Raw genomic sequence first — 25,762 nt, forward strand, 5'->3', positions numbered from 1 at the left:
GACAGCCGATCAGTTCCAGTCATTCTACTATGAAGGACGTACATGGCTCGTGTTGTCTGTAGTTCAAACATGCCTAGACAGTCAATACCGCAGTTTGATTGCGTCCGAATATTTACTTTGACCAGGAAGGGCTCTCAACAAAGGAAGTGTACAGGCGTTTTGGAGTGAACCAAAGCAATGTTGTTTGGACATGGAGGAGATACAGAGAGACAGGAACTCTTGATGACATGCCTCACTCAGGCCACCCAAGGGCTACTGCTGCAGTGGATGACTGCTACCTATGGATTATGGCATGGAGAAACCCTGACAGCAACGCCACCATGTTGAATAATGCTTTTCGTGCAGCCACAGGGCGTCGTGTTATGACTCAAACTGTGCGCAATAGGCTGCATGATGCGCAACTTCACTCCCGATGTCCATGGGGAGGTCCATCTTTGCAACCTCGACCCCATGCAGTGCGGTTCAGATGGGCCCAGCAACATGCCGTATGGATCACTCAGGATTGGCATCACATTCCCTTCACCGATGAGTGTCGCATATGCCTTCAACTAGACATGAACCCTATCGAACATACTTGGGATAGATTGAAAAGAGCTGTTTATGGACAACATGACTCATGACTCACCAACAACTTTGAGGGATCTGCCACTTTGAGGGATCTACGCCGAATCGCCATTGAGGAGTGGGACAATCTGGCCAACAGTGCCTTGATGAACTTGTGGGTAGTAGGCCACGATGAATATAGGCATGCATCAATGCAAGAGGATGTGCTACTGGGTATCAGAAGCACCGGAGTGTACAGCAGTCTGGACCACCAACTTCGAAGATCTCACTATATGGTGGTACAACATGCAATGTGTGGTTTTCATGAGCAATAAAAAGGGTGGAAATGATGTTTATGTTGATCTCTATTCCAATTTTCTGTACAGGTTCCGGAACTCTTGGAACCAAGGTGATGCAAAATATTTTTTTATATGTGTATATTTATTTATTAATTTATCTGCAGTGCTTCAGAAGATAATCCTACAAGTCAGCTGGAAACTGAAGTATGCAAAATACACAAACCCCTAAATCTCCAAGTCAGAATAATGAGAGGTATTTTCAAGTGTAAAACATGCTAAGCTGTGCTCCTACATTAGTTTTTCTTTATGCTGATTTGATTTTAACCTTTTATCCAACTGAATGCTATGGAATATTACATATAAATTTTCATTTAATTTAAGACTATTAGCTACTATTTCTAGACTAGCAGACTGCTGTTGCTTGTTTGAAATGGCATAATACTTGTCTTTCTATATGTGTTTATATGTTTCACATTTGTACGATACTGAATAAAAGTGATGTATTATTCTGCTGCTGGTATATGTACAACCAACTCCACTCCCCGATTTTTTTAGTACACTCCAAGACATATATCTATAGAAATCAAATGTAAGACATTACTTTCATATTGTAAAGCAGAGTCAGCAATTTCCAGGGAGAGGAAAGGAGATCAAATATTAGTAACTCCATTTTTGATTCAAGTTATTATTCCAGTTGCATAGGTAGTTCGTTGCAGTCACATAAACAAAACATACTTAGGTGTAAGTACTTAAAACTCAGGTACAGAAAAATTTCTGACATGTAACATTAATTCCTTACTTCTTGTAGTAATCATGAAGCTTCACAATGTTGCAAATAAATATTACAACTAGTAAAAAATCTAAATTACAAATTTATCAAAACAGGACATGTTTGAATACAGATTCATAAAGATTTACTTTTTACCCTGATCTGATAAATCTATTGGACAATACAGCTTATGTATTTGGCATTTTCAATATAAACAAAATGCCTAAAATTTGATTGTAATGGAATTTTAACATAATGGATTACATCACTAATACACTGCAGTCCTTTTTGCAGAAGTAAGTTGGTGAAATGATTTCAAGAATAACCGCACTTTTCTCAGAGTTAATGTCAACATCATCTAGTGCCATGGGTAAACTATAATGGCACTATACCGATATGTGTCAGTCTCTTCTATCACACAGCCTTGACCAGGAATAGGACATCTTTATTTCCTCCAAAAGCAGGGACTGGATCTTTTATTTGCCAGCTCAGCCCAGCCATATGGGCAAAGAATTCTTCTTTCTCAACTTGGACACAAAAGTGATGGATTCCAGTTTCTTTCAATATGGAACAAGCCTGTGAAAATTTCAATCAGTTTGTCTGTAACATTGTAAACACCACATACAGTAAATATAGTCCCTTACTGTACTGTACTTGCCTCCTGTATGATGTTCTGCTCACTGGCATCTGGAGCAGCTTGAATGTGCAATGTTCCAACGTTGGTGTCTGAGGAATGTTGCCAGAAGTGTTGTTTCCTTATAGTCTGTACACCATCAATGGCAGTAACCTACACAAAGTATATTTTATGGACATAAACATTTACAGTATGCCTTTGACTATAAACATGATCAATGTCTCTATATTAATTTAATAGCTACCAACATAATGAATAATATTTTTCTGTATGCACAGAACTCTGCATAATATTGTCAACAAGAATCAGCTATGTTCAGTGGAAAAAACTATAGGTTGTCTCTGTGAACATGTTAGTTGTCCAGTGCTTACTGATTTCCTGTTTTCTAAATTTCCTCATAAAGTCTTTCTTTCTGTTTACTATTATCAAATGGAAAAGTAAGGGAAGAAATGATACTGGTACAATATACATCCCTGCCATGGACTGTATGGTGGCTACAGAGTACAGATATAGATTTAAAAGAGCAATGTGTTTAGCCACAAGAGGAGGGACTATGCATGTTGAGCATCAAAATATTCACATTGACAGTACAGTAAAACCCTGACAAAATCCTAAATGTTTGGTAAAAGAACCTCTTTCCCCCACAAACAAGGAAAACATGTAAGACAAGAAACACATATGACACTACAAAATACAGTAACAAGATGAATATTAAATCTGAAGTTATTAACAATTTAATTTTCATGTCAACTTCGCATCCAAATACACCATGAAAGTGTGAGATTCGGTGCATTCTATTCACAATAACAATAATTAGATAAAATTCAAATTAAATTATCTAAATATTATAAATATTTATAATGCTTTATAGCTTATACCATACCTGCTGCAGAGCTGCCAGCAGTTTGTCACCCTCTTTGACAGGGCTGCGCAGCAATAACACATACGCTGAGTGCTTGAGAAGCGGAATTATACTAAGAAAAATTAGCACTGCAATAAACATGGAACAGATTGGATCTGCTATGTACCAACCAAACTGCTGTATTAGCAGAGAAGAAACAATCACTCCAACACTACCAAGTGTATCAGCCATTATGTGGAGGAAAACTCCTGAAAACAAAAATCAGCAAATAACTATAAACTTGTGGACACATTAGATATGGTACCTAGCAACAAAGCATACAAATAAACTGCTACAGAAAGAGGTTTGCACCAACATTCTGAAGACGACACTCATAGTAACATCAAAACCTGGTCAATTTTGACTTAATATTTGTGACCGAGGGCTTATTTGTTCTAATACGAGGGCTATCCACAAAGTACATTACGTTTTGGAATTAAAAATAAATAAAGTATTGAAAATTTTTTATTATATACAGATGAAAGCCACACTTAAATACTACTTTTCTACATAGTTGCCATTTAAATTAAGGCACTTATTGTAGCGATGGATGAGCTTGAAATTCATTAGTCGTAAAATTCGGCCGCCTGCACCTTCAACCACGTGGTTAATCAGTAACTCGGTAGAAATACGATTTTTGTGGATTTCCTGGAAAGAGGCACTACAATAAACTCTCAAAGGTATTGCCAAACTCTGCAAAACCTCAGAAGAGCAATACAAAACAAGCGCAGGGGAAAGTTGGGCTCAAAGATCTTGCTGATTCACAACAACGCCCGGGCCCACACGGCAAATGCCACTCGTGAAGTTCTCGAATCTTTTAAGTGGGAGTTGTTTCCTCATCCGCCGTACAGTCCCAACCTGGCACCGAGCGGCTTCCACTTATTCACAGCAATGAAGAAGTGGTTGGCTATGTAGCGTTTTGATGACGACGCACAGCTTCAAGAAGAGGTAACCACGTGGTTGAAGGCGCAGGCGGCTGAATTTTACGACGAAGGAATTTCCAAGCTTGGCTATCGCTACGATAAGTGCCTTAATTTAAATGGAAACTATGTAGAAAAGTAATATTGAAGTGTGGCCTTCATCTGTATATAATAAAAAAAATTACAATACTTTATTTATTTTTAATTCCAAAATGTAGTGTACATTGTGGATAGCCCTCATATAATTCCGACACAGTCACTGAACCTTAGCAGCTATGTTCAAAGTTTTATGATAAGTATGTGATTTGTCTGACACCTGATGATCATTGCAAAATTGTATGGAGGTAGATCATGTTTTAGGACAAATCAATGTACAGATGTCACTGCTTCTCATCACTATTGAGTGTAACTCAAGGGTTATGCGGTATAGAGAGAGTATCCTCCAACCTACTGTCCAAAATCAGTCAACCTTTCATTGATTGGTCTGTGTTCCAAGAAAATAATGCACTGGCACACTATGCCCAAAGAGTGTGACAGGCTTGAGCAGCAATTTATCAACCACCTTGTCGACAGCATGGGCTGGAGAAACGTGACACTGTGTGTTAACCATAAGTGGATTCTGGTTTTCACAGATACACACTTTCGAACAACCTGCCTTTATTTTGATTATTGTTTTGTTTTTATTCCTGGCTTGCTGTGACCCTAAGCCCACTTAAGTTCACAGATTTGCAAATGGTGCAAAGCTTTTTTTGAGCAGTTTACATGGCAGCTAAAGACATATCCTTATTTGTATAATGAAGAAATTTGAGAGTCATATGAATTTTTTTAAAGTATATGTGCTATTCATGTAACAATTGTTCAGCAACTCAACACACTAAACACCTCACAGCTCTGCAAAATATGTGGTTCCCTACATTTTTATACTGTGGATTATTTTCACCAGGAGAAAAATGAGTACATGTTAACCAGCCTAGATGAGGTATTATCATATTGGCATTGTGTGGAGGGAAAGAAGGGAGGAGGGGATGAGCAACAAGGAAGGAATCTGTATGTGTGGTGTCTGTTCTTTTGGACATGCCTGAAAGAACAGACACCATTTTTGATTCAGTGGACATTATATATATGTGACATAAGAGAAACTAAGACCTCAGGTGCAATTGGGCACTGAAACAAAACCAATGTTGCCAAGTGGATATTTGTGGTGAATGAGACTCGAACCCAGATTCCCACTTTATGCGAGTGGTCATCGTAATCACTTTGGCTGTCTGACCGCACTTTCTGTTCAACCTAAATTCTCAACTTGTCATACACTGAATATGAAGTATCCCTGCCCATTATCCTACACACACTACACACGTATGTGCAAGAAGTTGAGAATTTAGGCTTGACGGAAAGGGTATTGGGGTAGCCAAAGCAGTTAAGACAAACACTCAAGTACAGTGGACACTCAGCACAAATTTTCCCTTATTGCCAATGGATTATTTTAATGCCCAATTGTGGCTGACATCTGAGTGACTGTTCTGTCATTTATACATATGGCCACTGAATCAAAAATGATATCTATTCTTTCAGACATGTCTCTGTCTCTCTTACATCCAGGAAGGAATACTTGGGTTTAATTCTCCACCAATGATGAGCTTGGGCTGGACGGGGCAGGGGAAATAATCAATGCTGTCCCTTGCACAGGCACCATCCCAAAATTTACCTAAATCAATTTACAGAACCCACAGAAAACGTAATTATGATGATCAGACTCTCGTTCCTCTGAAATGTGATTTCACTGCCTTAACTATTGTGGCATGCTACTCATTGTGTGTGTGTGTGTGTGTGGGGGGGGGGGGGGGGGGGGGGTAGGTGGATGGGTGTGGCAAGGGGGGATTCTCTAGGCACAGAGGCTAGGATAATATCGAGAAACCAGGACACTGCTGGTTTTTGGACAAATCCTTCCTCACAGCTAATAGAATATACACTGAAGAGCCAAAGAAACTGGCGCACCTGCCTGATACTGTTTAGGGCCTCTGCGAGCACACAGAACTGCCACAATGTGACATTGCATGGACTCGACTAATTTCTGTAGTAGTGCTGGAGTTTATTGACACCATGAATCCTGTAGGGCTGCCCCCTAAATCTGTAAGAGTACGAGGGCATGAAGATCTCTTCTGAATAGCACGTTGCAAGACATCACAGATATGCTCAATAATGTTCATGTCTGGGGAGTTTGGTGGCCAGTGGAACTGTTTAAATTCAGAAGAGTGTCCTGGAGCCACACTGTAGCAATTCTGGACATGTGGGGTGTCGCATTGTCCTGTTGGAATTGTCCAAAGGGCATGAATCGATGCAGGTGGCCAGACAGGATGCTTACTTACATGTCACTTGTCAGAGCTGTATCTGGACGTATCATTGGTCCCATATCACTCCAACTACACATGCCCCACACCATTACAGAGCCTTCACCAGCTTGAAAAGTTCCTTGCTGACATGCAGAGTCCATGGATTCATGAGGTTGTCTCCATACCTGTACACATCCATCAACTCGATACAATTTGAAATGAAACCAAGCAACATGTCTCCAGTCATCAACAGTCCAATGTCAATGTTAACAGGCCCAGGCAAGGCATAAAGCTTTGTGTCATGCACACGAGTGGGCCTTTGGCTGCTAAAGTCCATATTGACAGTGTTTTGTTGTATGGTTCGCATGCTGACACTTGTTGACAACCCAGCATTGAAATCTGCAGCAATCTGTGGAAGGGTTGCACTTTTGTCACATTGAATGATTCTCTTCAGTCGTCATTGATCCTTTTCTTGCAGGACCTTTTTCTGGCCATAGCAATGTTGGAGATTTGATGTTTTATTGCATTCCTGATATTCATGGCACACTTGTGAAATGGTCATACAGGAAAATCCCCACTTCATCGCTACCTCGGAGATGCAGTGTCCCATTGCTTGTCCACTGACTATAACATCACATTCAAACACACTTAAATCTTGATAACCTGCCATTGTAGCAGCAGTAACAGATCTAAAAACTGTGCCAGACACTTGTTGTCTTATGTAGGCATTGCCGACCGCAGAGCCATGTTCTGCCTGTTTACATATCTCTGTATTTGAATATGCATACCTGTACCAGTTTCTTTGCCACTTCAGTGTACATAATCCTGGACAACTACAACGTCCTGGCTGACTACACTGTGCCAGCACTTGATGTTGGCTGGGTTGGGGAAAGGTGACTATCACTGGAAGGATGTGGCAGCAGGCACACAGGATAGGAATAAGGCACAGATGAGCTTTTTCTGGCTCCAAGCAAAGGGAGTTGTATGTGGCACACAGTGATGTGAAGAAGTCGATTGGGTGTGAAAACAGAATAGAGGAATATGGAGACTATAGAGAGGAGGGTGTGGGTGCAGGATTTGTGAAGTTCAGGTCACTGGTCAGGATTGGGGATGGGTGTGAGGCAGGAACTAGCAGAGACTGAGGAGGGATTATGGGATTGGAGGATGTGTTGTCAGATCTATTCCAATCCACATAGCTCAAATAGGCTGGCTTTGTGGGAGCAGGAACCAGACAGTGCATATTGTGAAGCAGCCTTTGAAGTTGAACATGTCATGCTCAGCAGTATGTTTTGCCTCTTGGCCACAGGCTGGCAGTAGCCACTCATTCAGACGACAGATAGTTGTCCACCTAAAGTTAAAGCTTCCTTGTATGACCCTGTCCGTAACAGCTCTTGCACATGGATCTTCCACAGGGATATGACCTATGTTTCAAGGACTCGGTAGTAGATTTGGTGTAAGGATGGAAAGGGCATTTCATAAACTGAGTAGATGGTGGAATATCAATTTCAGAGGGGTGGAAAGGATTGTGAATACAATGTTCCACTTTTCTGAGCACACTGATAAACAATTGAATTCCAGTGAAGGATACCATCACATTATTCCTATCTGGGTGGTACTGGATGTTGAGGGGAGGCAGTGCTCCTTTGCAGTTGGTTCATTGGGATCATACAGTGATGTAGGGGAAATCTGTCTGCACGTTAGATCTGGGAGGTATTAACTGTATGTGAAAGGCATAGTAAGAGCTTTATCATTGTGGGCAAGTGACTTCTCAGATGCAGCATCCATGTGTGGCCAACTGTTTGGGAAAGAGGTTTTAGTGTGCAGGAAATGGAAGCTATAGTAATGCAAGTGCCATTGATGGTTAGTGGACTTGACACTGGCAGAAGTTTGTATGGAGTCACTGGAAAGGCAGAGGGCTGGGCTGTGGCTGTGGATGACAAGGTGAAGTATATGGGAGAGAAGTTGCTGAGGCTGTGGAGAAATGAGAATAGAGTGTCTTAGCCCTTGGTACATATCATGAAGATATCACAATGAACCTGAACCTATCAAGCGGTTTGGAATTTTCAGTGTCTAGGAAGATATACTCCAGATAGCCTATAAATAGGTTTGCATAGACTGTCATTTAGGTACCTAGGGCTGTGGTGTGAATTTTTTATTTTAATCTTTCCTTAAAAGGAGAAGTAGTAATGCTTAGGGATGTAGTTTGTTAAGTGTATGAGGAATGATGTGGTAGATATAGAGTCTGTACGGCATTAGGAGAGGTAGTTTTCGACATCAGCAAGGCCATGGACATGACAGATGTTAGTATAGAGAGACGAGGCATCAACACTGATGAGCAGAGACCCAAACGATAATGTAGTCTTGTGTCTGTCCCAATACCATAACAATAACATTTATGGAATATCCCATTGCTGCCTGAAGGAATATGGACCTATTAAAACTGAAATACATGAATACTGTGTATTTCAGGTTTTTTTTTTTTAACTGTAACAATATTTTCATATTGAAATGTTATGACCAACTCTCCTACACTGGTAATGTTCACATGTCAGCTCTGACTGAATACCATTTGAAAGTAAAGCAGTGATTTTACAGCCATACACTTTGCAGTTGTTGATGAATCATTCACTGGTGACAGCTGAAATTTCACTGTATGTATAGCCTTTCACAGCCATTGTCACTGTCAGTAATTTTTTTAAGAGTATGTGACTCATTGTCAAAATATAAAATTCTCCGAAGTTTTGGTCACTGTTGCAAATGGCTGTAACATCAGAGAATTTTACGTATTGGCAATGCAGTCACATACTCTGAAAGATTTACTTACTTACTCAATAAGCAAAACATCCTGAGGAAGGCCATTTGCAATGGTAACTGAAATGTTGGAGAATTTTAGATATTGACAATGCTGTTAGATATCCTGAAAAATTTTATTGAGACTGAAATTTCATTAATATCCTTTTAGACTGTGATTTGTGAGTTGAAATACTATAATTACAAAACATTATTTTATATGGTATATGACATGAGTCTAAGTGCTAGTCTGAAATTAAGAGATTAGTACAGGAGAGGAAATTTGGACTGACTGCATCAAACAGTTCAGAAAACTGATGGGTGGAAAAAAGGATCATCATAGTTTACAATTGGAAGGTTTAAAAATAATCAATACCAAACAGTGTGAAAGATTATTTGTAACTGCTGTAGATATTTTGGGAATTCTGGAATTAACAAATGCATCTCCACAGTTTCATTTGGTTTTAATTTTAATGCAAATTTAGCTTTATTTCATCACTACAGTTCATTTGCAGATAATACTGCATTTAATTTCAGTGAACTGGTGGCATATCTCGCTTTACAGTCATTGTTTATCTTGTTGCTACCAGAAAAAACAAACAACTGTTTAATATCAGAAATTAGTACTGTACTCATTCAACAGTAAAGATTACAACATTAAATATTGTCTGTTCTGTTAACAAATTTGTTTGCTTCAATAAATTTTAAATTTGTTTTTTTGTATTAAAAACTTCAGATGAAGACTTTGTGCAATATTTCCTACATATCCATCTTTATCTGTTTTCTTTCTCTCTCCTTCCTCTCTGAAAGGCAATTTGTAGAAGCTGGATATTTAACTTTTTTGTGTGCGTGCTGATGTCATTAATCATTGTTAATACTCATTTGTAAGTTTGGATTTTGAACTTACACTAGTATGATAGATAGTCAGATATGCAGAATTCTTGAGAGGATTCAGGAGGAGAAATCTTATTTAGCTTCTGCCCCATGTCAAGCTAATTCCATCAAACCAAATTTTACTAAAAATATTTAATACAATCTTTTTTGCTTTACATTCTATACCAAATGGTATAGGGCCCTATTATCGAAACTGAAGAGCACATACATGAAGATGAGATGGGAGATATGATGCTGCATGAAAAATTTGACAGAGCACTGGAAGTCCTACGTCGAACAAGGCCCCTTGAGTAGACAACATTCCATTAGGACTACTGATAGCCTTGGGAGAGCTAGCCATGACAAATTCTTCCTTCTGGTGAGCAAGATGTATGAGACAAATGCAATACCCTCAGACTTCAAGAAGAATATAATAATTCCAATTCCAAAGAAAGCAGGTACTGACTGGTGTGAAAATTACTGAACTATCAGTTTAATAAGTCACGACTGCAAAATACTAACACAAATTCTTTATAGAAGAATGAAAAAACTGGTAGAAGCTGACTTTGGGGAAAATCAGTTTGGATTCCAGAGAAATGTAGGAACATGTGAGGCAATACTGAGCCTACAGCTTTTCACAGAAGATAGGATGAGGAAAGGTAAACCTATGTTTCTAGCATTTGTAGACTTAGAGACAGCTTTTGACAATGTTGACTGGAATACTCTCTTTCAAATTCTGAAAGTAACAGGGGTGAAATACAGGGAGCGAAAGGCTATTTACAATTTGTACAGAAACCAGATGGCAGCTATAAGAGTTGAGGGGCATGAAAGGGAAGCAGTGGTTGAAAGGAGATCGAGACAAAGTTGTAGCGTGTCCCCAATGTTATTCAATCTATATACTGAGCAAGCAGTAAAGGAAACAAAAGAAAAAAATGGGATAGGAATTTAAGTCCGGGGAGAAGAAACAAAAACTCTGAGGTTTGCTGATGACATTGTAATTCTGTCAGAGACAGCAAAGGACTTGGAAGAGCAGTTGAATGGAATCGACAGTGTCTTGAAATGAGGATACAAAATGAACATCAGCAAAAGCACAACAAGGATAATGGACTGTAGTTGAACTAAATCAGGTGACGCTGAGGGAATTAGATTAGGAAACGAAACACTTAAAGTAGTAGATGAGATTTGCTATTTGAGCAGCAAAATACCTGATGATGGTCAAAGTAGAGTGGATATAAAAGGTAGACTGGCAATGGCAAGAAAAGCATTTCTAAAGAAGAGAAATCTGTTAACACTGAATATAGAATTAAGTGTAAGGAAGTCTTTTTTGAAAGTATTTTTATGGAGTGTAGCCATGTATGGAAGTGAAACATGGATGATAAACAGTTTAGACAAGAAGAGAATAGAAGCTTTCTAAATGTCGTGCTACAGAAGAGTGCTAAAGATTAGATGGGTAGATAATGTAACTAACGAGGAAGTACTGAATAGAACTAGGGAGAAAAGAAATTTTTGGCACAACCTGACTAGAAGAAGGGATCCATTAGTAGGACTCTTTCTGAGACATCAAGGGATCACCAATTTAATACTGGAGGGAAGCGTAGGGGTTGGGAGGTAAAAATCGTAGAGGGAGACCAAGAGATGAATACACTAAGCAGATTCAGAAGGATGTAGGTTGCAGTAGTTACTCGGAAGTGAAGAGGCTTGCACAGGATAGACTAGCATGGAGAGCTGCATCAAACCAGTCTTCGTACTGAAGACCACAAGAACACCAAACGGAGTCTGGTTCCAAATTGTATCACAAGATGCAAAAAATGTACATCCAGTATCCCATAAAATGAAGAATCTGTTGTACGTCTCCTGATTTTTGCATGTGAAATCTCACAGTCCTTCCGATCCTGAAATTTTGTACCCTACTTGCAGATGCATTTATACAGGATAAATGTAACATGGCATGTGTTAGCATATACCACCAGTGGAAGATAACATCATTGCAGATGATAGCAGATCAGTGACTGGTGCATGGTTCCCACATTTTCATAAGCGGTGTGCAGTGATAACTGAATTAATCATCCCTAACCATTATCTTCTGCAGAGTCCCTTAATAGACTTCCAGATTTTGCCATTGTGATACGAGAGTTTGCATAGTTCTCCACTGATATTTAGCATGTAAGTATGCATATTAATGCCATTTTGTCTATTGTTATATGATGTTAATCATTTCACTACTTGAGAGATTGCTTTCTAAGCTAAACAGTGGGTTTGGCGGATCAAGCTAATAGTCTGGTATAATCTACAGATGTTGGCCTTAATCCTGTGTTCTACATCTACATCCACATCTACATCATTACTGTGCAATTCACACTTAAATGCCTAACAGAGGGTTCCTCGAACCACCTACAGACTGTTTCTCTACCGTTCCACTCTCTAACAACAAGTGGGAAAAATGTACACTGAAATCTTCATGTACAAACTCTGATTTCCCTTATTTTATTACAATGATTATTTTTCCCTATATACACTGGCAGCCGTAAAAGTGTTTTCGCATTCAGAGGAGAAAGTTGGTGATTGAAATTTCATGAAAAGATCTTGTTGCAACAAAAAATGCCTTTGTTTTAATGATTGCCACCCAAACTCACTTATTAAATGTGTGATACTCTCCCTTATTACATGATAGCACAAAACAAGCCACCCTTCTTTGGATTTTTTTGATGTGCTCTGTCAATTCTATCTGGTAAGAATCCCAAATTGGACAGCAATACTCTAGCAGAGAACAGACAAGCATAGTGTAAGCAGTCTTTTTAGTGGAACTGTTCCATCTTTTACAGTAAGTGTTCTATCAATAAAATGCCATCTTTGGTTTGCCTCCCTCATAATATTATCTATGTGATAGTTCCAAAATAAGTTGTTTGTAATTGTAATTTCTAATTTTTCAGTTGAACTGCTAGCCTTTAAGTTTGTGTGATTTATTGTGTAATCAAAATTTAAAGGATTCCTAGGTATTTAGTTGAATTGATAGCCTTTGAGTTTCTGTAATTGAAATTTAAAGCATTTACCTTATTCAGAGTCAATTGCCACTTTTTGCACCACACAGGTATCATGTCTAAGCCATTTTGCAATTGGTTTTGATCTTCTGATGATTTTACTAGATAGTAAATGACAGTGTCACCTGCAGACAATCTAAGAGGGCTGCTCAGATTGTCTCCTAAATCATTTATACAGGTTAGAGACAGCAGAGGACTGGTAACATTTCCTTGGGAAACACCACATATCACTTCTGTTTTTCTCAATGAATACATACTGTGACTTTTCTCAGAGGAAATCATGAATCCAGCTGCACAACTGAAATGATGCTCTATACACACGCAATTTTATTAGAGGTCTCTTGTGAGGAATGGTATTAAAAGCCTTCTAGAAATCAAGAAATATGGACTCAATTTGAGATTCCCTGTTGATAGCAAATAAAGAGCTATTGCATTTCATGAGAAAGATACTTTTTGAATCTGTGCTGACTATGTGCAACAGACCATTATCTCAAGATGTTTCAAAATGTCTGGGCACCGTATGTGTTGCAAAATCCTATTGCAACTTGATGTAAGTGATACAGTTATGTAATTCATCAGATTATTTATATAGCCTTTCTTGAGAGCTGGTCTGGCTCGTGCAACTTTCCAGTCTTCAGGCCAAGATCTTCTGTCAAGCAAGCAGTTATATAGATATACTAAGTATGGTGCTATCTGCTTACTTTGAAAGGAACATAACTGGTATACTATCTGGACCAGAAGACTTGCCTTTACCAAGTGATTTAAGCTGCTTCACTAATCTGAAGACATTTACTTCTTACTCGTGTGGGCATCATAAATCTTTGTCAGCATACAATGGACAACCTAGGCAGTGCCTGGAGTGTGCAGTTTACCCATGACATTCTGTAGTACAACCAAAACAGTGTTATTTCATATGTTGTGCTCTCACAAGTCTATCAATAGTTTTGGCATGGATAGCTTTGACCTTTTGGGGTTGTCAATTCACGGTAAGTTGTTACAAATTGATGTGAGTTTCTGGCCAATATTAATGCATAATGTGACAAGTACAGTTCTCTGTTCCATGGTAGTTTAGGCAGGAACCAAGGGTTCAAGGCCCATGTGGTACTGAAAGATACTCCCAAGTTTTTTCATGCTTGTCCTGTCCCTTCTGCATTATGGGACCACGTTGCCACAGAGTTTCAGGACAGTGACATTATCAAACCAGTGTCGGCCAATCTGCTCGGGAGATTCTGCCACCTCCTTCCCCTTTTTGTTTACAGATTCAGCATGCAGCAGCCCCACTGTCATATTTGCAGATGTCACCTCTAGCAGCATGTTTGTCTCCACAGGGGAGACACCTGTGGGTGTTGACCTGGTGCCGCCACCAGTGCTGCAGTCATGCTGTGTCCAACTCTTATGTCCCACAGTTCGTCAGGTGTGTATGGGGCCAGTGGTGGCTGGTATAATTTCATGTGATGCTTCATTTTGGCCCATACATTTTTCAATGGGGTTCAAGTCTGGTGCTCGATCAGGCTAGTCGATCACATCAGTGGCAGCCTATTGTGAAAACCAATGCTGAACGATTCAACTGCTAAGCAAACCAGTCTGTGGTCCTGCTGGAATTGGCTCACTCCACTGGGGTAGTGCATCCTCACAATTGGCACCATAGTATGTTTCATGATGCATACACACTGACCTGTGGCGTGATGACTATAAATTTAATGAAGTATCCCTGCCCCATCACTGTTCATCATACACCTGTCTGTGGTGCAGTGTGTTCTCTTGTTCAGTATATCTCAGCTACATTTGTGTTATACTTGCAACACATCAACAAATAGTATAATGTAAAGAGAATATGGTATTGAGGGGATGCAAAGCCAAATTAATTTAGTGTAATTCCAGAGTATTTAATCACTGCCACACACCCACCACGTAACTATACAGATTTACCCTAATTGAATTATTTTAAATCAAAGAGGAGCAAACTTTTCCAAATATGTAAGGGGCAACAGCCCGCTGAAAAATAGATATTTTGATTGGGCGGGGTTTAAACTGAAATCACACATTATCAAATCACTGTGTATGGGCCTTTCACACTACAAACTGGCAACCCTTCTCACAGCAATAGTGTACCAGTGGCCAAGCCTCGAAGAGGTTACATCAGGAGACAGCAAGCTGCCCAAGCCAACAGACCACCAGAGGTCACTAGCCCCACAGACCTGTTTGCCTCCATTTCAACATGATCGCATATAGTTCCTCTAGTAACTGTGTGAAGCCTGGGTAAATAGGACAGTGAAAAGCTGCTCTGAGGCATCTTCTGTCGAGCTCTGGGCCAGATGCCAGGTGTATCCACAGCTCTTCAATCAGAATCTTGATCAGGACCTTTGCTACATATGACACCATGCCACACCAGGTGCCATGGACTGAGGGAGCTGCCAGTGTCAGCCTTCACCATCACTAGGACTTGGCCTCTGCATCGGACACAACCAGGAACTTTTTATTGGCCATCAACCTTCACAGCATTATTTTGTTCTACTTTCAGGTGAATATTAACATTGACTGTTTCATCATTATGGCCTTCAGCCCAAGTTTGGACTTGGGAAAAATCGGTGCTAATCATGAACTTTCTCTAACTATTGTACTGATAAACTTTTCTCCAAAGGAGGAGTATTTTGGTTTATGTACTTCCCAATAAAACTGCTCTACATAGTTTTCCTGGTCTGTGTTCTCATTGCACCTCAACTGGCAGAAGACTTAGCACAAATAGTGCTTCTAATCTTTCTATTAATGAAATCAGATAACAAACAGTATCATGTCCACATTCCATTTGCTGTAACTCTGGTAGAGGACTCATAAAAAAAAAATCTTCTTTGCCTTTCTTAATAAGCTACAAGCTGATACTTTCCCATGATGAATGACATTCAGTGTAATTTTATGTTTCAAATAGTAGGTGCCATGTTGCATCTATGAACAGCTAGAAACATATCCAGGCAGATTTTATTTACTCAAGTAATTGCAATTCATATGAGTTAAGCAGGAACATCAGGGAGGGTCTACTAGCATGTATTTCTCTCCATCTACAATTTAACTCCTACAAGAACTTCATTTTGTGAGTGAAGACTTTTTAGAAATGAAACTACAGTCTTCACTCTCTGTAAGATCTCACATAAAAAAGAAAAGAATTTCCTAAATTACGTGAATTGCTAATTTAGAGGTTATTGAAACTAAATTTCGTATGAAGCAATCATCAGCACTGAACTGAAAAACCACAGTTTAGACAGAGGGGCTTAAAATAATCTTAAAGATAAAACATTCAATCAAAAAATCTTGAATATTTACTTGCCTTCCATGTTAGCATTATGTGAATGACTGTGGAAACCTGCTGCATGACTATGTTTGTGACCATGCTGATGATCATGAGAATGTGAAGATCCATGTCTGTGAGAAGTTTTAAATGTGTTGTAACAAATAAAAATAAAGCTTTAACTCTAAACTAAAATTAAAGAGTGGCGGAAGAAAGTATTAGCCCTCAGTTTAGTGAGGACTAGTCTGATTTTAGTGAGGATTGGTTTGATCACACTATACACTGAGGTGACAAAAGTCATGGGACATGTCCCGATATGATGTTGGATCTCCTTTTGCCAGGTGTAGTGTACTAACTTGACATGGCGTGACATCAATAAGTTGGAAGTCTCCTGCAGAAATACTGAGCCATGCTGCCTCTACAGCTGTCCACAGTTGTGGAAGTGTTGCCTGTGCAGGACTTTATGCACGAACTGACCTGTTGATTATGACCCATTAATGTTCAGTGGGATTCATATTAGGCAATCTGGGTGGCTAAATCATTCAGTCGAATTGTCCAGAATGTTCTTCAAACTAACTGTGAACAACTGTGGCCCAGTAACAACTCCATCCTTGTTTGTGAACATGAAGTCCATGAATGGCTGCAAATGTTCTCCAAATAGCTGAACATAACCGTTTTTTCCAGTCAATGATCAGTTAAGCTGGACCAGAGTATTGAGACCATTCCATGTAAACACAGCTCACACCACAGTGGAGCCACACCAGCTTGCACAGTGCCTTGTTGACAACGTGGGTCCATAGGATCCTGGAGTCTGCACAACACTGAAACCCTGCCATCAGCTTTTACCAACTGAAGTCATGAATCATCTGACCAGGTCATGGTTTTCCAGTCATCCAGGGTTGAACTGATATGGTCACAAGCTCAGGATAGGTGCTGCAGGTCATGCCATGTTGTCAGCAAAGGCACTTATGTTGGTTGCCTGCTGCCATAGCTAATTAACACCAAATTTCCCTGCACTGTTCTCATGGATATGTCTGTCGCATGTCCCACATTGATTTCTGTGGTTATTTCATGCAGTGTTGCTTGTCTGTTAGCACTGACTACTACACACAAACGCCTCTGCTCTCGGTTCTTAAGTTAAGGCCGTTGGCCACTGCATTGTCCATGGTGACAGATAATGCCAAAATACGGTATTCTAGGTGCACTCTTGACACTTTGGATCTCAGACTACTGAATTCCCAAATGATTTCTGAAATGGAATGTTCTTTGTGTCTAACTCCAAATACCGTTCTGCTTTCAAAGTCTTTTAACTCCTGTCGTGTAGCCATAATCACGATGGATACTTTTTCACGTGAATCACCTGAGTACCAAAGACATTTCTGCCAACACACTGCCCTTTTACACCTTGTGTACATGATACTACTGCCATTTGTATATGTGTGTATCACTATCCCACGCCTTTTGTCACCTCAATGTAAGCTGTGTTTTCAAGTGAACTACGTGCTGGGAACAAGTTTTTGAATATGTATAGCTAGAGAGAGCTGTCTGCTGTATCATTTGTTCAATCTTACTGTATTCAGGCTCTTGTCATAATTTAATCAGACATAACTATAACATGTAGCAACTCAAAATGTGCTCTTGTGGTTTAGCACTTTCTTCCACTGACCCCTTTAATTTCTCTACAGAGACATAGATAAAAATCACCAAAAACAAAACACATAAGCATTATTCTCCAAGTCTTCAAACACTTTAACTAATAATTATTTCAAGTAATATATATATATATTTTTACATTTTTATCACTCATATAACTTAAGCAAATTAAAATAATTACACAGTGTGAGAGAAACAAGTATCAATGCAAGTGAATGTTGAGATGTTTATATCAATCACTAATTGTTTTTGATTAAAGACTGTTTTTTTGCACTGTACCACTCACTAAATATTTGTAAGGTGCATCTAAAATACACATCCTTGTTTCCTGCTTGGTATTAAAATGAAATAAACAATAAAGCAGCATCATTAAGAAAGATATTGTGAAACTCACATTCAGTATAATGAGAGATGGTGTACATCATCACTACAGACTACTGAAGCAAATTAGTCATTACTTAACGGTATCACAAAAAACTTACTTACCTCCAGACTACTTTTGTAAAAAGAAATATCAACTATCATGATTTCACTTTTCATAACAATATTCTTTGACATCACTGGCAGAACCACCACAGAAGCAGTAAAACAGTGACATTGTACACCAAACCCAAGGCTACTACTGCACAGTATTTGAACAAGCATGGGTACTAACCAGCTGTCCACTTACATGAGTGGCCCCACAGTACTATGGCCAAGTGCAATTTTCACCAGTCAGTGTCAAAGCATGGCACCTATATTCTGGATCTCCCCCCCCCCCCCCCCCCCCCCACACACACACACACACACGCACAAACATAATAACATTCATAAGCAAATACATATTCCCATGACACACAACAGTGTAAATTACTTTTGCATTTTCATTTTCCAAACACTCAAATTGTGTTCCACAGATCCATCTCCACCCATGTCATGTATTTATTTTTCTATTTCCACCTCTTTTTTTTTATGTGGCCAGCTATGGACTGCATAAAACTTATGACTTATGGTGTTTGTTTTTCTTCCTTTCTTCCCAGTACTTCTTCATTTTCTCTCCAACTTCTCTCTCCACATCTGTCCACACTCTCTTGGGTCGAGGTTTTGGCTCATCTTCTTCATAGTTTGCGTTTTCTATCAGTAGCCTGAAGTGATTCCTGTGGTGTATTATTCCTTCTGTAACACCTATTTTGTTGGCATCTTTCTTTACTGCTTCTATCCATCCTACAGCTTTTTTCAGCTTACTAACGTAATTACAAATTTTCTTTAAAATCTGTGTTTCTTCCAGTCTTTTTAAATGCCCATAACATTTTAGCCACTGCTTCCTCATTGTATCTGTGATCTTTTCTGTATTTTTGTATAAATCTTCATTTATCCTTTTAATCCAACTTTTTTCATTGTTTTTCTCAGGACCTAGAATTTTTCTTAGTATTTTATCTAAGCCCAAGTTGAAGAGAATTGGGGACAGTCCATCTCCTTGTCGAATTCCTGTTTTTATTTTGAAGGTTCAGAAATTTTGCCTTGAAACTTAAGAATCTTGATGTTGTATTTGTAAGAATTTGTTCAACAAGTCTTCTTGTGTATTCGCCTATCCCTGATTCATAAAGTATCTGGAATAGTGTTTGTCTAGAGTCGTATGCCTTCTTGAAGTCTACAAAAGTAACTACTGTATTTTTACTTTGTATAGCTCTCACTCTCAAAATTGTTTTTAAATTAAGAATCTGTTCTGCACATGATCTACCTTTTCTAAATCCTGCTTGATAATCTCCTGTATTAGGTCCTGCTTGTTCCTCTATTCTATTTAAAAGTGCTTTAGACAGTATTTTGTATGTTACTGGTAACAAGAATATACCTCTGTAGTTGTTGGTGTCTGTTTTATCTCCTTTTCTATGGAGAAGATGGATCAGTGCTTGTTTCCTGTCACTGGTTATGATTCCTTTTGTATATTTGTGGATTTTCTGCCAGGTGGATAAGCCCCCTAGTTTCCACATTTCTGCTACTATCCCATACTCTCCTGGTGCTTTTTTATTCTTCAATGCTTTGATAGTCATTTCTATTTCTTCTGCTGTAGGTGGTTCCGGTGGTGAATTTTTCATGTTGTGGTTTTTGAAATTGTAATCTGTCATTAGGCTCTTCACAATTTTATACATTTTCAAAATATTCAGCTAAAATTTGGCAGTTCTCTTTATCGCTTAAAACCATTTTTCCATTTTTATCTTTAAAATGTAAACTTGGCGACTGGAATCCTGTTAAAACTTCTTTGAAAGTGTTATAGAAGTCTCTAGTGTTGTTCCTTTTGAAGTCTGAATCCATTTCTTCTAATCTGTCTTTGTCATATTTTCTTTTCATTGATCTGATGATTTTTGCTGTCTTTTTCCTTTCTTTTTTAAAATCTTCCCAGTATTCACGTATCTTATTACTGTTCCATTTTTTCCATGCCTTTAGTCAATTGTCTATTGCTTCATCGCACAGGCTCATGTCTTGGTATTCTTCGTGGCTGTCCCATTTCCTTAACTGACTCTAGCATTGTTTCTTTAATTTCTTCCCAATCATCCATTTTTCTTGTGTTTAGTATATCACAGAATCTGTCCTGATTTTGCATGAGAAATTTAGTGTTTACTGTTGGAAATATCCTTGGTTTTGATTTAAGTTTGTTTGGTTGGAACATGGTCTTTAGTTCAGTTAGATTATGGTATGAGTCTATGTTTAGGCCCTTCCTCACTCTGACATCCAAGAATTCCCTGTAGTTCAAGTCGTTATTGCCACATGGTCCAATTGATATTCGCCTTGATTTGGATTAGGTGATCGCCCTTTTTTTTTCTTTCTTGCAAGATTCCTGAAAAATGTCGACATTAGCTTTAAGTTAAATTGTTTACAAAAATCTATGAGTCTTTCCCCATTTCTGTTGGTTCTTTCATTTGCTGGATAATCTCCAACTATTGATTTAAATTTTGTTTCTTTGCCAGCTTGCGCATTAAAGTCGACCACTAAAATTTTGATATGCTCTTTTGGTAATTTGGATGTTTTGTGTTCTAGCATTTCCCAAAAATCTTCCACTTTGTCAACATTTGTTCTGTTATGTTGGTTGATAAGTTCATGTGCATTTATAATGGTGTAATGTTTATTGCCTGATTTGAACATCAGATAAGAAATTTGTTCTGAAATTAGTTCTAAAATTAGTTATTGATTCCGTAAGTTGCTGTTTGACCATAAATGCTGTCCCTAATATAGTCGTATTATGGGAATTTTTAATGGCTGATTTTCATTTGTAGATCCTGTATCCACCTGACTCAAATGCATTTTCATCCAGGTACCTTGTTTCATTTAGTGCTAATATAAGTACCAGTATGTTGCGTTGATGGAGAGTGTCCGTTAGGTGTTTTAGTTTTCCAACTTTCATAATTGTGTTGATGTTCAGAGTTCCCAGTAGGTGTTTTTTCTTGGGTCTTATCTTTGAAGAAGTACTAGAAAGCTCTGACTCTTCCTTACATGATGTTCTACGCTCTACAGAATTCAAAGGCCTAGTTGCACTGCCATGAATAGCGATGGAAGATTGGTTACTTCCTGGAGTAGTTTTCCTTTTGAAATTTACCATGATGTCTTAGGTTAAAGTTTAGTTTGGGGAAAGGTAGTTGAACTATTCCATGATAAAAATTCAAGCATTTAGCTTAGAATTATAAGTGCGGCCACCACTAACAGTGGGACAGATGCCTTTTGTAGCTGCCCACTGTGGGAACAGACGCTACAGTCTTGTGCTTTTGTACAAAAGCCTGTCTCTTCCACCAGTTCTGCCATTCTGATGATCTTCATCATCGCCTTCACTGCCATTGAGGTCTTCACCGCCACAAGGTACTATCACCTGGGCCAGATGAACCAAGGTTTTTTAACGAGGTGTAACTCCTCACCCTCCTCCACCTCTATTTTATATGTTTATTCTTCTTTTATCTCTTTTCCTTTCAGCACACATCACTCAGTTTCATATTCAGTATCATATGTATCACTTTCTGTAATAATTTATATTCCTTTCCCTATAGTGACTTCCCATTCTACATGGATCCCTACTCCATCTACCTACGTAAGTTCAGAATATCACCTCTATTCCTAGCTAAACTGACGCCCACATACTGTTTTTTGTCCAAACCATGAAATCTCCTCTCCACCTTCCCAATGGCCTAACCATAAAAATTCCCTTCTCTGGATATTACCCCTCCTTTCATAGTGACTTCCAAATCTTTGAATTCTATCAATCCCCATCCCTCACAAACACAATGCTAGAGGAACACATCACCATGGCAGAGGGATCTGTGAACCACCTTGCTCCCTCTGCAAAATGCTGTTACTATAGAGCTCCAGTTAAGTACACCCCATCTCCCAAACTGAAACCTTTCCAATTTACTGGCATCCTACTCTCCTTCTGAGCACTGCTGTCATTCAATACCTGTCCTCCCCCAGTGAACTGCCATCAAGCAACAAAACTCAGCTGTCAACATATCTTTCAAAAACCTCAATGCCAAAGGAGTTTCAGTCCTCTCCAAAGGCCTCATCTTTAACCCCACATCAAAATACACTAATTCTGGGCTTGTCAAAGATCTACACTCCTCTTCTTGATACTTTAAAATGAACACACTTTTTGCTACTAACCCCTTTGGCCAAAAACCAACATGGAACATTGCCTCTCCTATCTCATACCTCACTAAACTGCGACTTTCCCCATTCCCAAATAACCTCCCACCCCAATGTCAGGACTTCCTTACCTCCAACCCTACTTTTCTCCTAATAACACCAACTCTTCATTGAACAGAATGGCTCTCCAAAACCTCAAGACAGACCCCAAATTGATCACCCTCCCTACAGTCTTCACCACTGTCATGATAAATTGCAGTGATTATTCAATTTATGTATCTAATAATTATTTGACTCTTCCATAGTGATCCACCCTAGACGTCTAGCACAACCACAAGCCCATGCTCAAATTTATTTATTCCTCATACCAGCTACTCCACATAAACAAAGCTTCTTCCAGCCACAAACCTCACCATCCTTGAAGTCCCATTGTAGCTGCTTCATGTGCTCCAATAGAAAGGACCTCGACTCAGGTTGATGATCACTTCCAAACCATTAGCCACAACCTAGGAGCCCCTATCAAAGACACAACTCACTTCCTTCACTGTCTCTCAACCATGTCAACACCATTACCACCTGGATCACTACTTGTCAATGTTGACACTATGTCTCTATAAATCAACATCCCAATGTCTCTAGCCTTGTTACAGTCAAACACTACCTCTCTCAATGTTCTACTGACTCCAAACCCACAACATCACACCTTACACACGTGGTAAACCACAACCTTACAGATAACTAGGTCTTCTCTGAGGGGAGGATTTAAAAACAAATCCATGGCATGACCATGAGTGTCCACACGGCACCCTCCTACACCAACACAGTCATTTAGAGGAAAGAACAGAAGCCATATCAAACCCCCTTGCTTGGTTCAGGTTTGTGGATGACATCTTTACAATCTGGATCCAGGGCATAGGGACTCTACCTTCATTTCTCCACAGCTTCAACACTGTCTCTTATATGTAAATCTCCTAGTTCTCATCAGCCCAAGCTGCTGCCTTCCTAGATAGTGACCTCCATCTCTCTAATGGTTCTAGCAAATCTCTGTCTATATCAAGCCCACTAACAATCAACAATACATCTATTGTGATTACTGACACCCCTTCCACATTGAAAAGTCTCTTCCATAGAATCTGACCTTGCTGTCGACCCAAATGAAAAGCCAATGACAACCTGTGGCAGGAGCAGAGCTGGCTACCAAGTAACAGAATATGTTGCTGAGCTCAACATGCTCAATTTCAATGGCTACTGCATGAGCTATTCCATCTGGATCCCACTCTCACAATACCAGCTTCTCTGAGTTATGTTGCTCTCTCTACAGGTTCCCCCTCCTCTGTTCTGTCCCCCCCCCCCCCCCCCCCCGTCATTGTGTGCCACATGTAACCTCCCCTGCCAACAGCAGAGCAAGTTCACAAAAACTGCATTCCTATTCTCTTCACTTGATGCATCTACCTTTCAGCCATCAGTCACCTTTCCCCTCTAACCCCTTTCCCACTTTGTGTCTCCTTTCTCCCATAGACCACTTCTCCTGATACAAACGTCCTCACTCTAAAAGTAGTGCAATGAGGTCAGCAGGATGATGTAGTCAGCAGGCACGCAGGTGTGTGTGTGTGTGTTTGTTTGATTTGAGATCGAGAGAGAGAGAGAGAGAGAGAGAGAGAGAGAGAGATGTGTCTATTGCCCAATCAATACCTCAACTATGTGGTATGTTGGTTACACTTACTTTTTCCATTAAGTATATTCCACCAAGAACTTTTCATTAGCATAAATATTAAGAATAGGTATTGTGCAGGGAAGGAAAAGTTGCACTATCATATACCAATGTTCATACATGAGGTACTTGTATGGAGAGGGGGTAAGAACCCAACAAGACAAATTTTGTGACAAACATGAAAGTTATTGACTGTTCAGATCAATAACAGGCTAGCCATAAAATTTTTTGTTTCACGTATTACTCGAACCAGATACTGACCATGATGGAACACGAGGTAAGTTTTTTAATGCACTTATAAGAAAGTTAATATGAAGTGAAAGGTTGGCGAAGGAAATGAACTATGATCTCTTGAAAGCATTTGTCTTTAAGATTGAGGACTGGTTCATTTTAGATTGTCTACTTGTGTGCAGCATGATTGTGCTCAGTGTCGATACTCATATAGTGGCTTGTGCTCTTATTTTTGCGAAAATATTTAGTGTTACTATCATCAGCAACATCACTTTTTTATTATTTATTTATCTCCACTCTTTGCTGGCCATAATTTTAGAACTGTAGCTTTGTATTGTCTGCAGTGCAACAATCACATAGTGCAATCTATTGTTGCTACAGTTTGGTCACAGCTTTTCACTTAGTGTCTGACTCCCTGGGTTAGTACATTCATTCATAATATTAAATAGATATGCATAACAAGAAATGGATACAGACTTTGCTTGTTATATGTGGACATGAGGGAAACTGGCCACTATCCATGAACAGCTACAAGCTGCTGACGCCACTGAAGACTCTGACATTAGGCAGATGATGGAGCCTCTTGAGAAAAAACACAGGAGGTAGCAAAGGAAGGTTCAATTCTGCCTTTCTGGAACCCAAACTGATCTTCCAAAAGGGGGGATGCTTCTACCAATTTTCCTATTCTTCTGCATATGATTCATGTCAGTATTTTACAGGCATGATTTATTAAATGATGGTTCAATAATACCTGACCTCTTTTGAATTGGAATTATTACATTCTTCTTGGTGTGGGGATATTTTGCCTGTATCGTTTATCTTGCGCACCAGGTGGACTAGTCTCATCATGATCTGCTCTCCTAAGCATCTCAATAAGTCTGAAGCAATGTTGTCTACTCCAGGGGCCTTGTTTTGATTGATCTTTCAGTGAACTGTCAAATTCCTTGTACTCCTCTCACAGCATCATCTTTCCCATCTAATTTTCATCTACTTCCTCTTTCCTTTCTGTAGTATTGTGTACATTTTGCCTGTATAGCCTTTCCATATACTTCCACTTTTCAACCTCCACTTCTTTGCTCAATACTGACTTCGTGTCTGTATTCTTAATATTAATACAGGTGCTTCTCTTTTCTCCAGAGGTTTTCTTTAATTTTCCTATAGGCGGCACCCATCTTTCCCACAGTG

The 25,762-nt window shown here is 39.2% G+C and overlaps 1 protein-coding gene across 1 annotated transcript in view; it reads right to left on the minus strand.

Moving 5' to 3' along the window:
• Positions 1 to 1,557: 1,557 nt before the first annotated feature.
• Positions 1,558 to 25,762, minus strand: part of LOC124794795 (zinc transporter 5-like) — a 265,913-nt gene continuing 241,708 nt past the window's right edge. Inside the window, exons 11-14 of the mRNA XM_047258449.1 lie at positions 16,420 to 16,514; positions 3,129 to 3,355; positions 2,270 to 2,398; positions 1,558 to 2,187 (exon numbers count right to left, since the gene is read on the minus strand). Of these exons, the coding sequence (XP_047114405.1) occupies positions 2,026 to 2,187; positions 2,270 to 2,398; positions 3,129 to 3,355; positions 16,420 to 16,514 (613 nt within the window). The 3' untranslated portion in view covers positions 1,558 to 2,025. The remainder of the gene's footprint in view (positions 2,188 to 2,269; positions 2,399 to 3,128; positions 3,356 to 16,419; positions 16,515 to 25,762) is intronic.

This window comes from Schistocerca piceifrons, chromosome 4 (assembly GCF_021461385.2).
Source record: "Schistocerca piceifrons isolate TAMUIC-IGC-003096 chromosome 4, iqSchPice1.1, whole genome shotgun sequence".
In the NCBI taxonomy this organism is placed as follows: Eukaryota; Metazoa; Arthropoda; class Insecta; order Orthoptera; family Acrididae; genus Schistocerca; species Schistocerca piceifrons.